General features: G+C 53.7%; 1 protein-coding gene across 1 annotated transcript in view; it reads right to left on the bottom strand.

The window, feature by feature from the left end:
* The window catches only part of POLN (DNA polymerase nu), an 86,390-nt gene that overhangs the window by 14,060 nt on the left and 49,109 nt on the right, over positions 1-23,221 (bottom strand). The window contains exons 15-18 of the mRNA XM_006919110.3: positions 18,804-18,861; positions 17,825-17,902; positions 16,836-16,947; positions 3,573-3,655 (exon numbers count right to left, since the gene is read on the bottom strand). Coding sequence (XP_006919172.1) covers positions 3,573-3,655; positions 16,836-16,947; positions 17,825-17,902; positions 18,804-18,861 — 331 coding nt within the window. The remainder of the gene's footprint in view (positions 1-3,572; positions 3,656-16,835; positions 16,948-17,824; positions 17,903-18,803; positions 18,862-23,221) is intronic.

Here is a 23,221-nt window from a genome sequence, read left to right as displayed (position 1 = left end):
ATTCTCCCCTTGCCAGGGGGTCTGTCACGCTCAAAGGCCACTGTCCCCCCTGCCCCCAGGAAGGAGAGCTTTCGGTTCTGCAAAGGCTTCTGTCCCATGCTCCTTGTAGACTGGCTCCTTCTTTTCACAAATTTCCCCCACGCTTCGATTCGATGGGCCAGGTTTTTGCCGTTTAAGCTGTAATCACATGCCGGCTTGTCTGCCCGAGAGGAGGATCTCCTTGGAGGGGCGACGAGGCACTCCCCATCCCTTAAACCCTGTATGAACACACGATCTGACTTCTCCCACAGATGGCTAATTACACCATGCGCGCTACAGCTTTAAGAAGGCCTCGCGCTCCTCACCTAACTGCTGTTTCTCACTCTCGATTACAGCTCTGGGGCCTAGCGCGCGCCTGGCACATACGGGGCCTCCAGGAACGCTGGCTGGTCTAACGGGAACACACCAGACTAAGTCCTACGGGCTCGTCAAAACTCAGCGTACGTGCTGCTGCTCTGGGCGGGGTGTCCAGCTCCCCACGCGCCCCCACCCTGCTGCCCTGGCCAGGGCCCTCCCCACTCAGTGCTGTGTTCTCAGGCCTATTCGGTGTCTTTGCTGACCAATGTCAGCCCTCTGGGAGCAGCACTGCGTCTCCCCCCACTGCCCCATGGCGCACACTTGGTGACCCCCACTGTTCTAACGTGCGCGGCCGTGGAGGCAGACCGAAGAACGTGTAACACTTTGAGAAGAATCCAGTGTTAAGTGACGTGAAGAGCAGAAGGAGCACAGGGCAAGGCCGGAGGCGGGAGGCGCTTCCTGGAGGAGGCGTCTCCTGATGCGTGCAGAGGCCTCAGCAGGGCCGGGGTGCGCGCCCACTCGGGATGCCGGAGGAGCAGGGAGCCGCGGTGGCCCTCAGGTCAAGGCCCCCATGCGGCAGTGGTGGCTGCCGTTTCCTGCGGGGCCGCCTCCCCTGGCAGAGGCCTGGCAGCTCCTGAATGCCACCCGGGATGGGGGAGGTGCCGGGCCGGCTGCCCCACAGGCTGCACAGCCGTGATGGCCTCCCGAGCTGTCCCTGCTTGTTCCCAGTCCTCTTCCTCCCCGCAGTCCCTCAGCATCGTCATCACAACGACCCTGCTCTCTGAAGCTGTGCCTCTGCCATGTGCCCCCAGTATTCAGAGCAGTGGCATGTCTACGTGAACACATGTCATCTCCACCCACGAGGGCCGGCCAGTTGGAAGCCTCTTGGTTGAATTTCCACAGGGTCCCGGCAGCTCAGGAGAGGTGACATGTTCACCTGGCAGGCTCCGGCTTCACACATGAGCGGGACAGACATGGCCCTGTGCTAATGCCACCGATGCACAAGAAGCAGCTGTCCTGCTGGCCGGCGACACAGGAACAGCAGAAACAGAGGCTTGGGGCGGGAACCTTGTCGCAGGCAGGGCTAAAAGCAGCCGAGTCGCCCCTTCACCAACACCATGGCTACTGAGTGCCCGCTGATGCAGGAGCAGGTGCCTCTCCTCTCCGGAGTGAAGCAAAGCACCGGCTCCTCCGGAAAGGGACAAGCTGACTCTGGTGCCAGGAGCCGTGGGGAGGGCCACGCCTGCCGACTCCGTGGAGCTGGAGAGTGCTCAGCACCTCAGCCTCGCCGTCCGCCCACTGGGTCTGAGGCCGCGGCCCCAGCACCCGCAGCAAGGCCCAGTCACTTGGGGTGCGCACAGCCATGGCTGAAGGGACGGAGGACCGATGTGGTGGCAGATGCTAAAGAGGAGGCCAGCAGCGCTGGCCGCTGCTCCAGCAGCCCTACCTGCACATTACCCTGGCACGGAGCTGGAAGGCCTTGCGGAGGGCCACGCGGCTGGGAGGGACGGCGTCAGGAGGCCCGGCCGGCCGGGGAGCAGAAGCAGCGTTCTCTGTGCAGAGACAAAGCTCATGGTGTGCCTGCAGCAAGGCGGCGAGGCGCCAAAACCTAATGTAACTGGCCGAATGCTGCCTTCCCGCCAGACGGATTCCAGAAGGTTCGGGAGCCCAGCAGAGAAGAGGCTGGTCCGAGGGCAGCAGCCCAGTGTCGCCCTCCTGGCACCCACTGAATTCAGGTCTTTAAACAAAGATGCTCGGTCCGTTTCAAAGACTGTACACGTGGTTTCAAAAGTGGGCCTGAAAGAGCGCCCAGCTGTTTACTGGCCCAGCGAGCGTCATGGTATGCTGTCCTGCGCCAGGAGGGGCAGAGCTGGCGGTGGCTTCTCCTGCACGGAGCGCCCGGGGCCGGGACAGTGGGGCACACAGGGGAGCGGGCAGGGCTGCGGAGGGCAGAGTGCAGAGGTCTGGGGAGGTTTGGAAAGGGGTGCTTGGCAGACAGGGGCCCACCACTCCCGTTCCCCCAGGTCCTCACGGCCTCCTGTGACCCTCCCCTGGACGCGGGCAGACCTGCCACTCGCTTCTAACCGACAGAACAGGCGTCGGTGTCGAGAAGCACGTGATTGTGTGACTCTGTTACATAAGAGCGGCTCCACCTGGCTGCCCTCTCCCTCCCCGCTGGCGGGAGCCACCTCGTTGGGAGACCCCAGTGGGAACCGGGGGAGCCGACAGCCGGCAGGAGACTGAGCCTGCAAGTGCGTCCCCCGTGGAGCTTCGGTTGAGCCCACAGCCCCGCAGAGGACCCGGCCACGCTGTGCCCGGACTCCTGGCCCGCAGATACTGTGAGATAATTCATGTGTCGCAGAGTCATACAGGGCTCTGGGAAGGCTGGGGACAGTTGAGTGAAGAGCTGCAGGCATCAGGGGCGCGGGTTCTAGTTCAGGGGCCACCGTGCAGAGCCCTGTGTTGGGAGCCGGCTGGCCGGGGCAAGGCGGGTTCCAGGCCATCATAGCGAGTCACTTCCAGGCCCAGAGGAGGCACAGGTCACTCTTATACATGCTCGACCACGTGCTGGCCCAGATATTCTTGCCCTGGAAGCCCGTTCAGTTCTGCAGCCCTTCCTTTGTCAAGGAGGGTCCCCACGCAGCAGGATGAAGTCCCCCAGGGTCTTTGCAGAAGCCCCGCTGTTCAAAAGCCGTGCTGAGCCATGGGGGAAGGAGGTCCACGCAGGCCTGGCCGTAGCCACGTGGACCCTTTCCTAAGGAGGGCGGGCCACAACCTCGCCCAAGGGAACATCAGGCCCCACTGAGTCAGCGCGACCAAGAGCGAGAACGGGATGTGAAAGCCCAGACGGCCCAGGTCAGAAAGTCACAGGGTGCGGAGAGGGAGCGTGGGAGGGATCGGGCCCTGGGGCTGGAGGAGCGGGAGGGCGGGTGGGGAGGGTGGGGGCGCGGGTCTCCCTGAGCCCCTCACAGCACACGAGCGCCCGGCACGAGGGTGACACAGGGCCCTGCACACCACTCCCAGCAGGGTGCCTTGGTCGAAGCTCACTTCCCCACCTCTGTTCTCCCGTCTGAAAGGTCCACGTGAGCAAGGAGTGAGCTGGGGCCGTGAGGGGTCTGCTTGGCGTCTGGGGCATGGCAACTACCATCAGTGTTTGTGAAAACGACACACAGGGACGCACAGAACGAGCTCCACGTCACGCGCACACGCAGGCCGTGACCCGAGCCGCAGCCCACCTGCCCCGTAGACCACGGAGTACACCACCTTCTTGGTCTGCTCTCTGTCCGAGTGCGTCATGCGTTCTGCGGGGACGTCCCTCCTGCACGGGAAGAGGCACGCCGTCAGGACTGCGGAGGCCAAACCGCCGCCCCGCGCACCGTCTGCTCTGCAGCTTCTTAACCGTTTCAAAGTTAGGCCTGTCGTGCAGGTGGGGGACACAGTCCATGACGGCAGCTTCCATCCTGGCACAGGCCCCTGCTCAGATGCTGGCAGGGGGCCAGAGCGTCCACACGCTGGCCAGATGGCAGAGTGGCTACAAACCCAAACCAGGCGGTGCTCTCGCCAGGCCAGCAGGAAGAAAGCCTGTCCCCGGCGCCAGAGTGTCCAGGTGCCAGGGTGCTGGGTGCCAGGGTGCAGGGTGCCAAGGTGCCGGGGTTCCGGGTGCCAGGGTGCTAAGGTGCCAGGGTGCCAAGGTGCCCAGTGCCAGGGCGCAGTGGTGCCAAGGTGCCAGGGTGCCGAGGTGCTGGGGTTCTGGGTGCCAGGGTGCCACAGTGGGCGGGCTGGTCCCAGCGTGGTGGGAGGGCTGGTCCCAGCGCCTGGCCTCGCTTGGCCTTGGCTCCCACAGATCGGGGGCTGGGCTGAGCCCGCCCCCTCGGCATCTGGCCGGGAAGAGGAGCCTGCCCCAGTCCTGGGGCCCTCAGCTGACAGCGCTGCCGCTGCTGCAGCCTTCCCTTCCAGGCGGCCCTGAGCCCAGCCACCAGCCCCAAGTGGGAGCTGCGGGTCCGTCAGCGCCCCTCCCGACAGGCCTGGTGCGCAGGGCTCTCTGAAGTCCCCAGGAGCCGCAGGCCTGGCACACCCTCGCTTCCCAAAGCCTGGCCCTGCTGCTCTGCCCAGCCCAAACTTGCAGGGTCTACCATTTGCCTCAGCTGTAAGCTCTGCGCCAAGCGGCTGCAGGCTGCTGAGTTCAGTGTTTTGGTGCAGCGCCTGCCCTCTCCTGCCCCCAGTGAGTTCGGGGTTAGGCAACACGGCCTGTGGCAGTCCTTAAGGCCCCCGGACAAAGGCAACTCTTTGTGGAAAAAGTCGGCTGGCTCCCTCGGGAACCAAGGCCAGCCGTCCAGCGCTGGGCACGTGGATGTGAGTCTGAGGGGCCGGGGCGAGTGGACACAGCGCACGCCCTCCCGCGGGTCGGGTTGTCTCTCCCTGGCTGCTGTCGCCGTGCGCTGGTTTCCAGAGGTCAGGCATGTTTTTGCTTGGTTTGTCAGCCTTCCCTTCGGGGCACAGGCCCGCAGAGCTGCCTGCCTCCCCGCTTTCCCAGGCGTCCCTGAATTCGCGGCTCTGTGCCCCCTGCGCGGCTCCTCCCTTCCTGTCCCTTCCCCGCTGTTGAGCTGTTTCACCCCCTTGTTTATCTCGCCTCCTACACAGCTAGATTTAGATAAGAAGCGAAACCCCGCAATGCACCCGCACTCAGAACAAACACGCGACGCCTCTGCCGGGCCTCTGTCGCCAGACGCCCTCGCGGCCCACCCAGGAAACCCCGCAGCTGCTCCAAACCTGCTCAGGAGAGACACTGCCGATAAACTCATGAAGACGGGCATGAGTTCCCCGACCCGCCCAGGGCCACCCGCAACGTAGCGATGCCTTGGTTCAAACAGGTGGATCTGGTGACAGACCACGGTGGGCGTGTGGGGGGGTGGGAGGCATTTTGGAGCAGGGCGCCCCTCAACCAAACCACACGGGGGACCGCCCCTCAGTGTGTGGATGGAGCTGGGAAGTCATCTAAAGAAGCAGCAGTGAGCTCTCCCAACACCTGCTTCTTCCCAGAGAGCCACTCTGTGACTCCAACAACACAATCGATAAATAGATATTATGGACACGTATCAAACACTGTGCTCTGATAACAGAGAATGTAGCTCCTTCTCGAGCACATGTGGCATATTTACAATGATCTATCATATATCAGGGCACACAGAAAACGTAAACCAGTTGCACAAAGTAGAAATATTAAAATAACACTCTGATCACAGGGCAGGAAAACTAGAAATTAAAAACAAAAACAGCCCCTCTACCTAGAAATAAAACAAACAACACTCCTATCATACAACTTTTGGGTGAAGAGAAATACAAACAGAAATTACATAATTACATAATTTCTAACGAAAACACTCTATGTCAGAACCAATGGGTTATATTTAAAGCAGTGAGGAAATGTCATAGCCCTAAATGCCTATATCAATAAAACTGAGGAAATGAAAGTACACGAATTAAGTTAGAACGATAAGAAAGCAAATCGAAAAGATGCGTGAGGGAGATAATAAAGCTAGAATACAGATATAAGATATATATTAGACATAACGAGGGAAAGTAACTATAGATATGCAGAGAGTAAAAAATTCCTAAAAAATTATCTTGCGCAATTCTGTGCAAGTACATTTGAAAATCTAAGTGAAATGGACAAATTACATCATTATCTACGTAGTTGTTGGAAAAAACCATGGCAAAATTCAACACCTACTCCTAATAAAACCTTTGAGAAAACAGGAATAGCTTCCTTAAAATTGTAAAATGAAGCACTTCAACTCTTAAGCCAGCCTCTTACGGGAAACAGCAGAGGCATCCTTGCTAAGGTCAGACACAAGGCAAGGATGTCACTACCTCCATCATTGAACATCATTCTAGAAGGATCGGCCAAGTAATCAGAGGACTAACAATTGGAAAATTAAAAAGAAAACTACATCCAGTGGCAGATGTCGTGACGGTATTCGTGGAAATCCCTAGAGAATCAACAATAAAATAATCCATCAAGGTAGCAGGAAAGAACATTAACATAACAGGTCAACAGCTTCCAGGTAGACAAACGATAACTGTGTAGAGGTATAACGGAACAGAGAATCTGATTCGCAACATCGACAAAGCAGTCGAAGTACTCAGGAATAAAGTACGTAGGCAGAAATGTGAGGAACCTGTGTGAAGAAACTTTTAAAACCCCCCGGAAGCCACGAGGAGACTGGATCAAACGCAAGGCACTGCTCGCTCTTGACTGACATGGGGCAATGTCGACTCGTCAGCTTTCTCTGTGTTGATTTGTGAATTTAAACTTTTTCTAACCAATGAAAATTATAAAGACAAATTAGGCCATAAAAAAAAATCTCACAATAAATACAGAAGAATCGACTTTCCTACTAGCAATGAAATGAAAAATTAAAGGGCTGCATTCGCAATAGCGATAAAACCCCAAATACTTGACAATAAGTTTAAGAAGGCGCCAGGTCTTTATGAAGGAAGGGACCTGAAGGGACACAGAGAAGACAGGCCCTGCACGTGGGCGGGAGAAGGCCACACTGAACGGGTGCTGTCACAGTGCCTGTGGAATGTGGGAGTCAAAACTTCACACAGCGACTCTAAAGTCCATCTGAAAAACGGCCCCAACGAGAACAGTCTCGAAGATGTTATGAAGGGTGAACAGTGGGAGCGTAACGGTCGGATCAGACAGGGAGAGCTCAGTACTGACGCCGATGCAGACACAGAACACAGGGAGCCCGAAACGGGCCGCGGAATCCACGAAAACGTGGTCTGCGACTCGGCGCTGCAAATCGATGTCGGGCTGCAGTTGATTAATTATTTGGGAAGTTATGAAGTTCAAAGTCTGTTTCATTTCATACACGAAAATAAACTAGAGACGAAGTAACATAAAAAGAGGTATCACGAGAGGATGGGGACCAAACATCCGTATGGAAGAGCTCGGGAAGCCACGGGGCCAACTGGCGGCGCCAGGCCTTGGTGCATGACAGGGAAAGGGTGGGCTGGGGGGTGGGCATTCCATACGACATGCTGGGACGGCTGGTTTGCCGTGTTGGAGAAAATCAAATTAGATCTTAGTTTTCACGTGTCCACAAAATCTGAACCAAGATGGATTGAAAGCCTACACAGGGAAAAAAAAAAAAAGCAAATCTTAAAGTTAAGGAAAACAATGAATGATAAGGTGGTCTACCTCACAGTTTTAAAATCCTGCATGATAAAAAGGATCCTAAAATTAAGAGACAATTAAAACGATGCACTAGGCTTATAAAGGAGAAACAGGGTAATAGCCAAAATATATACAGAACTTCTAAAAGCTGATGAGAGCAATAATCTGATAGAAAACTGGGCAGAAAATGTAAACAGAAAATTGTAGGAGTGGCAATCAGAATGGCTAATTAACAGAACATATAAGCCCTGTAAAATGCACACAGAACACGAGACATCACTCTCCACGGAGCAGGCCGTGAAGTCCGCCCACACCAAGGAATGACGAGGAAACAGGTTCTGGCTTGTGGCGTGGGGCAGCTGCTCGAGAGGGGACTCTGAAAAACTGACCATGCAGCTCCTAGAAGCAGAGACACTGGTTTCAGGCCCACGCCAGGCCCCTGGGGGCCTCCACGCGCCTGAGGGTGCGCCTGGCCCGACAGCAGCACCTACGGTGCTTTCCGCTGACCAGGCCCACGAGGCCGGCAGAGGACAGTCTGGTGTCAGAGACACCGAGCTGCAGAGTGGTACCGGGAGCCGCCCATGCAGGCATCGAATCAGGGCTCTGCCACCTCCATGACTTCTCCTGGTTCGGGCCGGGACCCCTCACCAGGCGGCACAAGGAACCCCCCGCCTTCCTCGCCTTACGACCCGTTCTCTGCTCAGCGACCACGGCCAGATGTAAACGGCCCCTTGCTGGACGCCAATGGATGGGGTTCGTGGCAAAAGTGGCAGATTAGTCACACAGGTCTACCTGCTCCCGCCTGGAATTCCACTAAAATAAAGCAAAGGAATCGAAAGGTGTGAATTTGCAAGAGAGAAAGGAACAGGAGAGCGACCGCCAGCAGGAGAGAGGTTCCGGCACATGCAGGACGGGGAAAGGCTCAGGTGGTGGGGAGGCTAACGCACCGTGTCTGGTAACACACACGGGTGATGGGGTGACGGGGTGACAGCAGAGGGGGTAAGGAAGGCTTGGGAGTGGGGTACAGCCCAAGGCCAGGGAGCGACCAGAGACTGGGTGAGGAGCGGGGCAGGGGACAGGGTGGTGAAAGGCCGAAGCACCGTCTGGAACTTCGTACCTGGCACCCACCCAAACGCACCCAGCCTGAGTCTAGCCGCGCACCTACTCTCCACAGGGGCGGTCACGACGATTAATACAATGAACCAGAGGATTCGCTACTGAAGTTGGTGGTCCTAGAAGTGACCTCCGTGTGGGGGTGCTTAAGGGTCCCCAGGGGGCTGTACCCCAGGGCCCGACTATGGTGAACCGATCTCTGCTCACCCAGCCGCCCCCGCGTCACCTCTCTGAGTGGGGAGCGGAGGCCCTGAGGGAGCCGGGGTCGCCCCATGTTCCCTTCAGTGGGTCTTGACGAGCTCCCCACACCCTCACAGTGCTGGATCCCGGCCACGGTCACAGCTCACGGTGGCCCCGGAGGACACGGGCACGCCGAAGCCCCTCCTCAGGCTCATCTCTCTGGAGCCCCCACCCAAGAAGCATCGGGGGCGCCCTAACGGCCTAACGGCACAAGTCTGCAGCACGGAACACCGCGAGCTGGAGCCGAAGAGAGAGATGAAGGCCCTGGGCCCAGGGCCCTGCGCCCTCCCGCTCCGTGCCCTGCCGCTCTGCAGGGGGAAACGTCCGCAGACCCAGCCCGGAAGGACGCTAACTGGGGACTTGCAGGGAGACAGCCCTCCTGGTCTCCTGAGAAGCAGAGGCGCGGGCAGGACCGGCACCTGCTGCAAGCCTCCCCTTCTCCCAGAGTCCCCGGCAAGTCCTGCGGGACTCCCCCACTTCAAGACTGGAGGCCGTGTCCCACGGGAATCACCCCGAAAGACCCCTGCGACTCTGACAGGTTGTCTTACCTGACAAATTCTTTGCCCTGGGAGTTAGCACGTCCGTATTCCTGATCTACATAAACATACAAGACCTGGCTGTTACCCAAGCGCTGTGCTCCTGGCGGTCACCTCTTCCAGCTGGGAGCAAAGAGATCAAGAGGAATCACGTGCACTTTCTTAAAGCCCCAGCTTAGGAGTGACACGTGTCACTCACTGCTGCTTACATTTTATTAGCCAGAGCAAGTCACACACCCAAGTTCGACATCTGCTGGGTAGGGGAGCAGCATCTTCCCCAGACGGAGGGGTGCCCGCGACACTACCACAAGTGCCTTACAGGGAGCATCTCAGAAAATCACCCCAAAATCTTAAGCGGAGGAAAAACGAAGACATTCTACAGTGGAAAATTCTTTTTCAAATTTCAGTCTGAAAATATCGAGTTGAATGCACAGCTGATGAGGACTGTGTTTTATCTGCATTTTGTAGAACTTTTAGGAAGCCACCTGATCAGGCGGATACGCAATAATGGCGGTAAGGAAAGATGCCTCCGTGGGCGGCCCGGCCCGGGGCCTACAGTGCGGACCGGCAGTGTCCTCCGGGCATCTGGAAACGCTGACCGGGGGCGCCAGCTCCTGCGGTGGGTCCCGGCTCCCTGGGCCTCGGGCTCTCGTCGGTCAAGTCGTGGCTTCACAGGTGATCGCTAAGACTTCTTCAGGTCTCCATTTTTAGATATAACCTCTACATTCTTAAAGGTTTGTCAAGGATATCGCTAGCCTTTGAAAATATTACTCAATATTTCAGAATATAACATCCAGTTGCCTTTTTGCTTTTCGTGTTTCAAACAATGAGGCGATTGCATGAAGCAAACATTTTCGAGAGTGTATTTGACCTTGCTGCTTTTTTACCATGTGCTATTCTAGTCCTCTGTATGGAACATAAAAATCATTTCCACAGCAACTAATTACAGTATAAGTCACAGTGTTGGATTATCACTGCTGGTGGGGAGTTACAAGTAACCACCACGCAGATAGTAAAAGCTTCTTATTTTTGAAGTCCTGCCAAGAACTAATACAAATTAATCAAGGGCAGGAAAGACATACAATAGCCGATGTAGACGTGAACTTCTCAGGTTGGCTTGATGAATGATTAGCTAAACACGAATCTGAAGAGAATTATTTTGTGCCTGATACTTAAACCTTTTCCAAAAGTCGGTTGTGTGGGTGCATTTCTGGCTTTTCTCCTCAATCCCATCGGTCTCTGTGTCTGCCCATCTGCCAACACCACGCCCTCTTGGTTACCACACATTAAATGTTAATATCAGGTGGTGATCCCTCCCTGAACCAATAGGAATTGATATTTTTTGTCAGGACCATTTTAGCTCTTCTAGGGCCTGTGTTTTTTCGTATGTTTTATAATAAGCTTGTCTATTTTAAAATTTGCTTGGGTTTTAATAGGGATTGCATTAAACCTGTGGATCGGTTTAGGGAGAACTGACATATTTACTGTGTTGTCTTCCTTTCCATGAATGCAGTGTTTCCGTTTATTAGATTTTTAATTTCTTCCATTGGCGTTTTGTAATTTAATTTTTAAATCTTCATTAGCATTTTGTAATTTTAGACATAGACATCCTGTACATATTTTGTTAACTGTATACGTAAGTATTTCGTTATCTTTGGAGTGACCGTAAATGGCATTGCATTTTAATTTGAGTTTCTGCATGTGTGTTGTCAGTTTATGGAAACCCAACTGATCTTTGTATGTTGATACTGTGTCTTGTGACCTTGCTGAACTCATTTATTAGTTCTAGGAGTTAAACAAAATTTTTCTTATACATTCTTTGGAGCTTTCTGTATAGACAATCGTGTCATCGGCAAATAGAGGCAGTTTTATTTCTTCCTTTCCAATCTGTGTACCACTTATTTCATCATCTTGCCTTACTCATGGCTAAAACTCTAATATTCAGTATTAATAGGTTGTTCCCTATCTTAGCGGGGAAAGCATTCAGCCTCTCACCAGTAAATATGCTGTTAGCTGTAGGATTTTCTGTCAAGCTGAGATTGTTCCCGTCTCTTTCTAACTTCCTGAGAATTTTTATCATAAATGAATGCTGCATTTTGTCAAACGCTTTGTCTGGGTCCATTGACATAGTCATATTATTTTTATTCTTGGCTTGATCATACGGTGGATTACGCTGATTTTCAAATATTTTAACCAGCCTCGCATACCTGGAATAAATGCTACTTCAACATGGTGTGTAATTATATTTAGACATTGTCAGACTTGGTTTGCTAATATTCTGTTGAGGATTTTGCGTCCAAAGTTTGTGAGTGATATGGGCCTATAGTGGGGTTTGTTTTGTTTTATTTCATATTTACTTTGTCTGGTTTTGGCGTCAGGATAATACTGGCTTCACGGAATAAACTGGGGTGTGCTCCTTCCTCTTCCACTTTCAGCTAGAAGTTATATACCGTGGACGTTAATTCTTTTAAATGTTAAAACATTTATTGGTCTCTTACCATGTGTCGGACACTGAGGTAAATGCTTTTCCTACTGTTTTACGCATTCTGGGAATTCAGAACCAGTCTCAATGTGACTTCTTTACGGCCTTAGTTATAGGGCTGCTCCTCGGCCGGGCTTCAGATGGTTCTGCAGGTTGACTGTTCTGTAATTCAAGTGTGATTTTAATGTGGGCACAGGAGGAGGCGAGCACAGCATTTACCTTCTCCACCACCCTGACCGGAACCTCGTTTCAACTGGTGTTAATTCTTCCTTAAATGTTGGGTAAAATATTCGGGGGCCTTCTTTATCAGGAGCTTTTAAGTGACAAATTCAATTTCTTCAGTAGTTCTAACAGCACCATTAAAGTTATCTATTTCATCTTAGTTGGGGTTTGGTAGTTTGTAGTTTTTAAGAAATTGGTCCATTTCTTCTAAATTTTTGAGCATAAAATTGTTCATAGTTTTCCCCTGTTGTCCTTTTGATGTCTGCAGGGTTGGTACTAATATCCTCTGTTCCATTCTGGAGACTGATGATCTGTGTCTTCTTCGTTTTTGTCAGAGTTCTCTATTTTTGCTAGAGTTCATCAATTTTACTGATTTTTCAAAGAAATAGCTTTTGTTTCGTTGATTATTGTTTTCCTATTTTAATTTCACCGATGTTTGCTCTTCTATTATTTCCTTCCTTCTGCTTGCTTTGGGTTTATCTTACTCATCTTTTTCAAGTTTCTTGAGGTAGAAACTTAGACTATTGATTTGAAATCTTTCCTCATTTCTAACGTGAGCATTTAGTACTATTCATTTCCCTCTTGGCACTGCTTTAGCTGCATCCATTGCCTGCTACTTTGACAAAAATATTTTGCTATAATACTTGGTTAGCAACAGCCAGAGTAGCTTGGGCCCACTGAACAAAAGACATGTTTTGGTGATCGACACTCAAACACTCACCGTGCACCACAGATAGATTCTTTCATGCACTACAAAGAATATCCATCAAATGTTCCATCAAAGCACTAAGAATGCAAGAAAGCTCAAGAGTGAACCAAATAAGCAAAATATTCTTCTGGTCTAAGCCGGAACCATCTTCTCACCCTTCCCAAACCTCTGGAGGGTGGCGGGGCTGTTATGAAGCCTAACACGTGCCTTAGGAATCCTGTCTCACCGAGTGTCCTGACTGGAGGGGAAGCGGAACAGCAGAAGGGACGTGTCCTGGGAGGAAGCACAGAGGAAGCTGAGGTGAGCAGGACGGCCCGGGGTGCACAGGTGTAGAGGGGGAAGAGAGGCAAAGATAAAGACCACGTGGTGAGATGCTCAGCATCGGGGGTCACTGGGGAAACGCACATCAGAACCAGAACGATGCACCACTTCATACCCGCCAGGACGGCTGGGATCGAGAAGACAGGTAATGAGAAGTATCGGCGAGAATGTGCAAGGACTGGAACCCACGCGCCACTTAGTGTGAACTGGTGGCTATTTGGGAAACCAGCTCGGCAGTGCCTCAAAAAGTCAAATATAGTTGCCACTGTATTACACATTTTTAAGTGGTTCAGATGGTACATTTTATGTTATGCTATTTTACCACAATAAAAAAGATTAAACGTAGAATTACTATATGACCCAGCAATTCTACTCTTAGGTCTATACCCGGGTGAAATGGAAACACGTCCACACACAAACTTGTGCCTAAATGTTCACAGCGGTATTACTCAGAATAGCCAAAAGGTGGAAACCACCCAAATATCCGTCAACTGACGAATGGGTAAACAAGTGGGATATTATTTCTTTTCACACCGAAATTACAGAATACACTACTCCACGTAACAGGATATTATTCTGCCATAGAAAGGAGTGAAGTGCCGACCCACGCAGCAGCGCGGCTGGCCCTTTAAAACGTTTTTGGGGAAAGAAGTCAGACGCAGAAGGCCACACCCTGTCTCACTCCACTAACATGAAATGTCCAGAACAGACAAGGCCACAGAGACAGAAAGTGGATTAGCTGCTTCCATGGGGGAGAGAACGGGGAGCAATGGTTAATGAGTATGGGGGCTTCTCTTTGGGGTGATGGAAATGTTCTAGAATTAGACGGTGGTGATGGCTGTAAGACCTTGTGAATGTGCTAAAAACCACTGAGCTGCACACTTCACAAGCGTGGTTGCATGGTGTGTGTTACAGCTCAATTTAAAAAAGACCGGTGCCCACTGAGAAGGGCACCCTGGAGGTGGGGGGTCTGGGAGCAGGGCCCGGGAGTGGGGAGGGAGCGAGGGCCGGGAAGGGGGAGCGGCTGGGAGCAGGGGCCAGGAGCAGAGGGCGTCAGGAGTGGGGGGCCAGGAGCCAGCACCGGGGCTTGGAGGCACCCGGGTCAGTGGCATATGGTCAGCACAGGTCCCTGCAGAGCCTCTGAGCGGGGGTGGGGGCGGGCAGGTGCTAGCTTTGGACCTCGGTGCCAGCTGCACCTAGAGAAAGGTAATCGTCTTCGGTGGGAGGAGTTCCAGGATTCGAATTGGTTAAAAAGCCTTAGCAGGTAAAATGGAAGTTTATACAAAAAAGCAAGAAGGCGCGGGCAGTGAGAAGCCACAGGGAGTGAGTGTGGCCCTGTTTCGCACCTAAGGAGTAACGGAGGGCTTGGGGGGGCGGCTAGGGCAGGGTCCCCTAAAGGCGGCCCTGGAGAGCAGCTGTTCTCTCCAGCAGAGAGGAGGGTGGAGGTTGGCGACAGCATTCCTGGTGCGGAGTACACGGCAGGGAAGGGGGCGCGGAGGACGCCGGCCCACGCGGCTCCGCGGAGAGGTCTGACCGAGCAGACTGCCCGGGGCTCGTACTGCCGTCCTGATCTGGGCAACAGAGGTGCTCCCTCCCCTGGGACAGAGGCCTGTGACGACTGGGAGGACGGCATACGATGACGTATTGAGGCAGAGTGGAAGGGTGGCCAAGGGCCCCTGCCTGAGGACCGAGGAAGAGGGGAGGTTCTCTTCTGAGATGAAGAGAGGAGGAGACATTTGCGGGAGGTCAGAAAAGTTTGCAGGAGCTGACGAGACAGAAAGTAGAGACCATTAAGTGTCCCTGTCAGGTGGGACGGCCCGAACTTCTAGTGGCCTCACTGCCAAGTCTTGGCTTTCTCCAGCCCCTTGAGCAGGGGAGGGGAGGGCGCGGACCGTGGGGAGGCCAAGGGGTCCGTCATGTCTCTGCTTCCCTAACGACTCACTTAGCGGGCACGACGGAGTGCCCAGGGTGTGACAAAGAGGCAGAAGGTACGTCTGGGCTGCGCCTTGCAGTGTGGAACCCACAGCACAGCCAGCGGTCACCCCACAGTGTGCTCAATGACAAGCGCGGGCATGGCACGGGGGGACTCGCGGGGTGGGCGCGAGGCCAGTGCAGGCCAAGCTCAGAGTTCAGGGTCAGACAGAGGGGTCCAGGCCACACCTCAGCGAGCCCCAGGTGCGATGGGGCGGAGGGCCGAGTGGGTCAGGGTGGAGATCAGGTTCAAGGGCGGTGGGATGGCAGGGCCAGTGTGTGGGGAGGGCCAGGCACCGAGCGCAGGGCAGAGGACGGGAGGGGACGACCAGAGACCCCTGACTCGGGGCAGGTGGCTGGGACTCAGGCTAAGGCTCAGAAGCAGGAAAGTGTGAACTCAGGCTATTCACTCGTTTGCTGCACAGACCCTGGCACAGACCCTGGCGGAGCCAGCCTGGCAGAGCCAGCCTCGCCGAGCCTTCCACGCCCGGTGGAGCACGGCAGGGATGAGAGAAGACGGTCTGGCCCCGCAGAGCGGAGCGGACGTCCCCGCGGGGGCGGAGGGGAACACACGTGACAGTGGCGAGGGCAGCGCTGTGAAGGGAGGGGAGGGAGGGCAGGGCGGTCAGGCCAGGGCCCAGCGGACAAGGTGAGCTGAGCCACGTGCACGCGTGGGGAGAGCGCTTCCCAAGCCCTCGGCGCGTGCCTGGACCGCCAGCAACGGAGTGCTGGGGCGCGGCGGGGGGCGGTGAGGCGCAGAGTGGCCAGCAATGCAGTGGACGAGGGGACGGGCCGCTCTGGTGGGCTCGCACGCCTTCTGAGAAGACAGTGCCGACGACAGAGACGTGAGTGTACGGGGGTGGGGTGGGGGAGAGTGCAGAGGCTCAGAACACAGAGGGACAGCCCCAGGGGGCGCCATCTGCTTCCAGGGTAACTCCTGAGGGTGACAGATGAGGATGGGAGGGGCTGGGGGAAGGCGCGGAGAGGCCGACGGGGGAGCGAGGGAGGCCGGCCCACCCTGGCCCCTCCCCCTTCTCGAAGCAGAATCTGAGGTGCTTGCCCTGGTGAGGAAGGGCGACTGTGCCTCCGGTTCCAGAGCGGCCCCTGTGGCAGGCCCCCTGCAGCTAGGCCGCTGGGCTCTGGAAAGCGGGCGTGACCGTGGCCTGGGCAGGGCGTGGGCGGGGAGCCCGCACCCCCCTCTCCCTCCTGCTTTGGAGACGGCCAGCAGGTATCCCACAGCCACGAAGAAGACATGCCAACGTGCTACACGAACAGGGACACAGGCCCTGGATGACACCGTGGAGCTGCCCGACAGAACCTGCGGCCGGCTGCCTGTGGCGCTCTCTTACGCCAGCGACTGCCTGTCGCTTGGCGGGGTGGGGCAGCAGCATAAACATCCACTCTCCGCTGTGCCGCTCCCCGGGCTGTGTCCCCTACACTGGCACTCATCTGGAGGCCACGCGTGACTTGCGCTTTTCATTTCTCCAATATTTCTATTACATTCTTTAGCGATCGGCTTCTTTCTAGCGGTGAAGAGCTGTCGGTTTTCATAGTGAGGAAGCTCTTGGCACCCTAGTTATCTGCTCTTCTTCTCAAAAAGATTAACCACTCGAGAAAAATGGAATCCTTTCTCATGAAAACAGCCTCGAAATAACTTGAGCCTTTCAAACCCGGGCAGACATTCCTGCGGATCTGATAGTGTCGCGAGCTCGTGTATCTTACCACTGCGAAGTCAGGGTGGAAAACACGTCTCTCTCAGATTCCTGGAACAGCTTCAGAAGTTCTGGGTCCCCAGATAAGTGCGCAAGAATCCGCAACTCAATCTGTGAAAAGTCTGTTAGACGGAGTCCTGCATCAGTCCAGGATCCGCCGACAACGTCCCTCACTGTGGCTCCAGCCCATGCTCCAGCCCACCCTCGGACCTCCCTCCCCAGGGGGCGGCAGGTCAGCATCCCTCCCATCTGCCAGGGCCCTCGGGCCGCAGGGCCGCTGGCCATCCCGGCGTCTGCCAGGCCAGGGGGCCCTGTTCGTCCTTCCGTGGGGCTGGCTGTGCCGCAGCGGTGGGCTGCGCACGTGCACCCGTTCACTCTGCACGTGGGGATTTTAGAAAGGGCCTACTGTGTGCCGGGCCGTGTGCCTGGGATGTGTTGGCAAACAGAACAGACCTCGGCCCCTTTCCTTGTGAACTCTGGGAGGGGAATAATTTGAGGCTGTGTCAGCAGATAGGAAATGAACTGGGAGAGAGAGAGGAGGCGGCTCAGGAGGGGCTGAGGGGAGGGCGGTGCTGTTATAAGTGGGGTGATCAGCGAGCACCTCCTGAAGAGAGTGACATTTGAGTAAAGGCACAAAAGAAGCGAAGGAGGGAGCAAGATGGCGTCTGGGGACGAGGGTTTCATGCAGGGCCTGAGCTGGGCTGCTGGAGGATACCAGGGTGGCCAGAGAGAGCCAGGGGTGACGAGGACAGACAGGAGAAAGGAGGGGACCGCGTGGGACCACGCGGGGGTACTGGGATCTAGGTGTGGAGGCAGACCTGTCCTCGTTTACTGCGCTCAAGCAAGCTTTGCTTCACACAAACGGTTTCCTCAGGGTTCGTGTTAAAGATGAGTTTTATGAGCGCCTTTGAACTATGTGACTCCTAACTATTTTAAGTGCCTGGGACGCCTACAGCGAGCTGCAGTGACGTGGCGCCCCCTACCCCAGCTTGCACGCACCTGCTGCTAGGAAGCTGTGGCCTTCGGAGGAGACGAACATGGTCCTCGGGGAGACGGTGAGGACTTCACGCTCCTTCCCTGAACCGTTATTGCAAGGGCGCTTGGTGAATTTGGCCATGATCGCAGCTATTCCTCATTTAAAGTTATGTTAACATCATTCTAAAGTCAAAGGCGTCTAGATTTGGGGTTTCTTTGAACATCTTCATTAACATAATTTAAAAATATCGTATTACTACCGAGAGCAAATCGATTTTCGGTTATAAAACTTTCTGCTCTATCTAGAATTCCAATGAAGAGAGAGCCGGATGCTGCCGCTAGAGTGTCTTCTGGTCAGAGCCACCTGGCCTGGAGGTGCTGCAGAACAGTGAGGTTAGGCAGCAGGGTGCTAAGGGCCCCACCCCTAGGGTGCTGTAAAGGGCAGTCAGAGACCAGGCTGCTTATGGTCGCCTTCCAGGGGCTCGGTTAAGCCAGACTGTGTGTATTTAAAAGGGCTGCTCCTCAGGCCTCGCTGCCCTGGGACCTTCAGAGGCCGCTCCCAAAGCAAGGGGGGTGGGAGTTTGTGGGGAACGTACTGGGCTCGGCCTCATCGTTTTTCTTTTTCAGAAATGCAGCCATCAGTGTGACGGGCGCCGTGGCTTAGGGAGACGAGAGGGCCGGGCGCTTTCACAGACCCTCCCAGGGGTTTTCGGACTTCGATACAGCCCGTCCTGCTGTTGCTTCTTTACGGGAGGTTGGCGAGGGGGATGTTAGGAGGGACCGTCCTCTGTCTTAGTCTGTAAGCTGCTAAAGGGAGGTGCCTCATTGCCTGAGCTGCATTTTACTTTTCGGTGTGCATTTCAATCTTGCTCATGCAAACACAGAGGAGAACTTCAGGAAAGCAAAGCAGTTAGTGGCGTAGAAAAGCAATCTCAAAAAAACACTTGTGGGTTTTTAAAAAATGTTACCCAAGACTTTAGCAAAATAGAAAGAAATGTGTTACCTTTAAAATTTTGAGGTTTAGTGATCTGAATTGGGTGCTTGGAGATACCTTGGATATTCTGTCAATAATAAAAGGAGAATAGCTTTAGCTGGAATATCTACTCTTAAATTAATTTGTACATTTAAGGGTATTTAAAATGTGTCACATTTTATTAAACATTAACAAAATAGCTAATGCCAATGTATTATGCATAAGAATATTAATAATTAATACAACAAACACGGAAACATAATTTTGGGCGTGCCATGAAGTATAATCAGCGGATATGAGAACGATTCTGACTCCAGCCTGCGACCCTTATCATAATCATACACATTAATTCTTTGGCTAGAAGCCTAACTTATAAATTTAATTAACTTAAAAATTCCTATATATATTCCTATGCTAAACATAGATGTCTGTGAAATCCGTATATTGCATTTTCCCTTAAAATCGCATGTGAAGACGGGAGCTCTGGCCCCTCTGTTCTGATCGCCCTCCCCATGGCTCTTGGGACTTGGTCCCAGCCTTGGCCTCTGCGCCTGCAGCCTGCCCTCCGGGTGGTGGCAAATGTGTCTGTGAGCCCTGGAAATCACGGGCACCGTCTCTCAAGCACCTTCATACCTTTACAACTCGGGGCGACAGTGACACACCGCCATGCACCGGACGGCTGGCTGGCTGGCCTGCAGCCTGTTTCTGCCAATCGAATCATGAGAATTTCTGTTACGGCAGCATCTGAACCACGACGCCACGTATCTGGTGGTGGCACTTCTGGGCTTACATGGGTCTGGACTCCCTGACTAGACCCGCTCAGCCGTGGGGACCACGGTGCACAGTGACGGCACGCATCAGCGCCCCGGTGGCCCGGGGGGAGGAGAGGCAGGCGCGGCCACCCTCACACTGAGGCCTGGAGGTACAGACGAGCGGCTCTTAAGTTTTCTGTATGTTAGAATCACGGGACACTTTTTAATAATACCAAATATTCAAATGGCAAGCTCACCATAGACTAGAGATGACGGAAAAAAGAGTTCGTGAACTTGAAGACAGAGCAACAGAAACCATCTCATGTAAAGGAGAGAAGAAAAATATCAGGGAGAAAAATGAGCAGAGCCGCAGGGGTCCGTGGGATTCTACCGATAGGAAAACATGCCTGTGCTATTTTAGCCCCTGAAGGAGAAAAACGCTCTCTGCACAGAAAAAGATTAACAAAGCCTCAGAATTTCCCAGATTTAGTGGAAGACAGACATTTTTTCAGACTTAAGAACCCTAAAGAAGAGAAATTAGAAGACAACCAGGCCCAGAAACATCGCGATCAGACTGCTGAAAACCAAAGATTAGAGAGCGGCATTCGAAGGACATCGGTGGAATTGAACTAATCTCACAGAGTGGTTTAACCCTGGAAACCCTCACGTCTACGGGCAGCAGGAACGAAGCCACAGTCCTGCCACCTGTGGAGGATGCTGGTTGTTTTGGGCTATGCAGCAGTTTTTTCTTTTCCTTCAGAAACTGGCCCCCAGGTTTTCACTAAGGGCCCCACCTTTAAGCTGGTGCCAGAGCCCGTTTCTGGCCACGGCGACCAGTCCGAGGGTGGCTGGCGACAATCCCACCCAGTGCAAGGAGATGCTGCCGAGGGCGACGGCCAAGACCCGTCTCCCTACCTCCCTACGTGTCTGCAGGCTCTGTGAAGAGTCAAGATCGTCCCCACCTCAAGAATCCAGAGCTACCCCGAGACCTGCTGGGGTGCTGAGGAAGATGAGAGATGGGGACCGAGCTGGGCTGGCCCGCAGAGCTCAGGCTGCCAGGTCACGCCTCACGCACACGGCCCCGAACGAGTCCCAGCTACGCAACGTGCAGAACGCCGGAGGCCTGCGCTGTACCAGGCGGGTGCACGCTGCGAGAACCGGCGACGTCAGTTATTCCCCAACTCGCCCCCAGGTGATACCTGAGCTAGAGCTAACGGGCGACTGAGGTGGACGTCCCCGTGCTCTTCGTGCCTCCAGGAACACTTAGTGACTGCCTGTCACACGTCGACTACTCATTTCTGGGACGAAATGCTGTTCGAGGAGCCTGCAGGAGGAGGAAGCGATCGCGGGAGCAAGGGACGAGCGATGCGAGAGGCTCCGCGGGGGCGCTGTGCACACGCGCGTCTGAGACGAAACTCGCCCATTCGGATCACGTGAGAGGACAGATAAGCCACGGGCACGGGCTTCGGAGCCCGGAAACAGACCCGTGCGTTTATCAAAGCTCGTAGATGAGCGAGGAACTACAGATTACGGTAAGTTATCCTAATAACTTACAGTCACAATAGTTACAACAATCAGTCATCCAGATGGGCAGCTAACCAGATCTCTGTACAACAGCAAACTCGAGGGATAATAGACCCAACGTAGAAAGCGAAACTCTACACCGTGAAAAGGAGAACTCGAGTCTCTTTATGATCTCCGTGTGAGGAAACACTCCTTGAACAAGACACGAAAAAGCACAAACCATAAAGACTACAAATTTTATGATATTAAAATAGAAAACATTTGTAATTCAAAGACATAGAATACAACATGGAAAAAAAACCCAAATCAAACATAGGCTGGGAGAAGATATTTAAGTGAACAGAAGACTAGTATCCATAATATGTAAAAAAAACTTTTGCAAATGAATAAGAAAGACAAACCACTAAGATGAAAATGGGCAAAGGAGATAGGCGAGTCTTTGAAAAGACCTGCATAACCGATAAAGATGCAAATATACGTACCCTCTTGAGTAATTAAAGAAATGCAAATTAAACCACAATAAGATACTAACTGACGCTCATCTAACTGGCAAAAAGTAAGAAGTCTGGAGATATCAAGAGCTGGGGGTCCACAGAGCGGAGAGCACCCCGCTCCTTCCCCCATGCTGCGGGCAGCAGGCAGCGTGAGCTGATCCACCACCTGGAGGTACCTGGTAACCCAAGGCAAGCTGAGCACCAGCACGCCCTGTGCCAGGCAATGCAAGAGGGACCCTCACACACGCTCGGCATTGTTTCTAAGAGTGACAAACTGGAAAATGTCTGGTCCGTTTACAATGAAATACTCATCCAGTAATGAAGAGAAACGAACCACAGCTACTTCGTCAACATGGATAAATCTCCAAAACATAATGTTGAATGAAAAGAGAAAGCTGCAGAAAGATAAATGTGATACGATACCGTTCATATAAAGTTTAAGGGAACACATTAAATGGGATGATGAACCCTGCCTTTGGGACAGAAAGGGGCGGCGCGGAGAACACCCTTGGGAAAGGCTAACGAGGGGCTTTACATGGACCAAGAAATGTTCAAGCTTTTAAGCAGGCAACGGACACACGTGCTCGTTACAGTGGCTCTGTATCTTTTCAGAGGAAAGGGGCATAAACTGAGCTTCGGGAGTGGGAGGACGCGGTAGGGGTGTCCAGCGAGGCTTCCTGATGGACGCGCTCCCTGAGGGGACATCGGAGAACTAAAGGCAGCAGCCAGGCGCAGGAGGCTGGGCTGGAGGAAGGCGTCTCGGGGGCCTAGGGGCAGAAAGGCACCTACGCAGACTTAACGAGAACAATGGCTGTGACGCAAGGGGAAGCGCGAAGGGTCGACGCATCAGAAATCGTAGGAAACGTAAACCACAACGAGAGAAAGTCTTAATTTGGCTCCAGCTTGATCAGACACCAAAGAGCTAGGACAAACACACTCACTAAATACTGCGCAGAGTTAGAAAAACAAAGAAAACTAAGGGGAAAAAACACTCACGAAGCAGAAATCCAGCCTGGATTCTAACATTTCCAATCAATACATGTTAAAACTGTAACATTAAAAAATATTTTAAAAAATACTAACCAAGAAGGAGAACTCGATACTAAAGAATTCAGAAAAATACAATGTGAAAAGTTGGATATTTTGAATTACAAAATATCGATAAATTCTGAGCCAGCAGCGGGAGTGGCACTGCAGTGAAATGAGGACAGTGACAGAAACTGGCCTTGTCAATGTAGCCACATTAGAAGGGACATCAAAGCCACACCCGATAAGGAGGTGCTGGACGGTGACGAGAGGGGGGAATCCGGCTCTGGCAAGTGCGACAGGAACGAAGGGCCTCGGCCCCCTCCCAGGAGGCCTCGGCAAAAGCTGGTGGCCCTAAGGGGGACATGCAAAGCAAGGGCTGAGAGGCACGAACCCCGATGCCCTGAGCCAGGGGAAGAGGAGAATTCAGACCAAAGGCCTCGTGACCAGCTCATGCCTCGGGTGGCACGTGTGATGCTCTGCTGTGGGACAGAGGCGCGGCCCACATCGTCAGCACACTGTGCTCTGATGATGACCCCAAACCAGATGACGCTGAGACAGTGGAAGACAACTTGAGGAAACTCATCGCACATCCGGCTTTTCATTCAGTACTCAGTGCCTCCCGCGTTCCGAGCAGAGGCAGGTCTTGGGA

Source organism: Pteropus alecto, unplaced genomic scaffold (assembly GCF_000325575.1).
Source record: "Pteropus alecto unplaced genomic scaffold, ASM32557v1 scaffold5, whole genome shotgun sequence".
NCBI lineage: Eukaryota > Metazoa > Chordata > Mammalia > Chiroptera > Pteropodidae > Pteropus > Pteropus alecto.
Note: the sequence above shows the minus strand (reverse complement) of the source record. Positions and strands in the feature narration are given on the sequence as shown.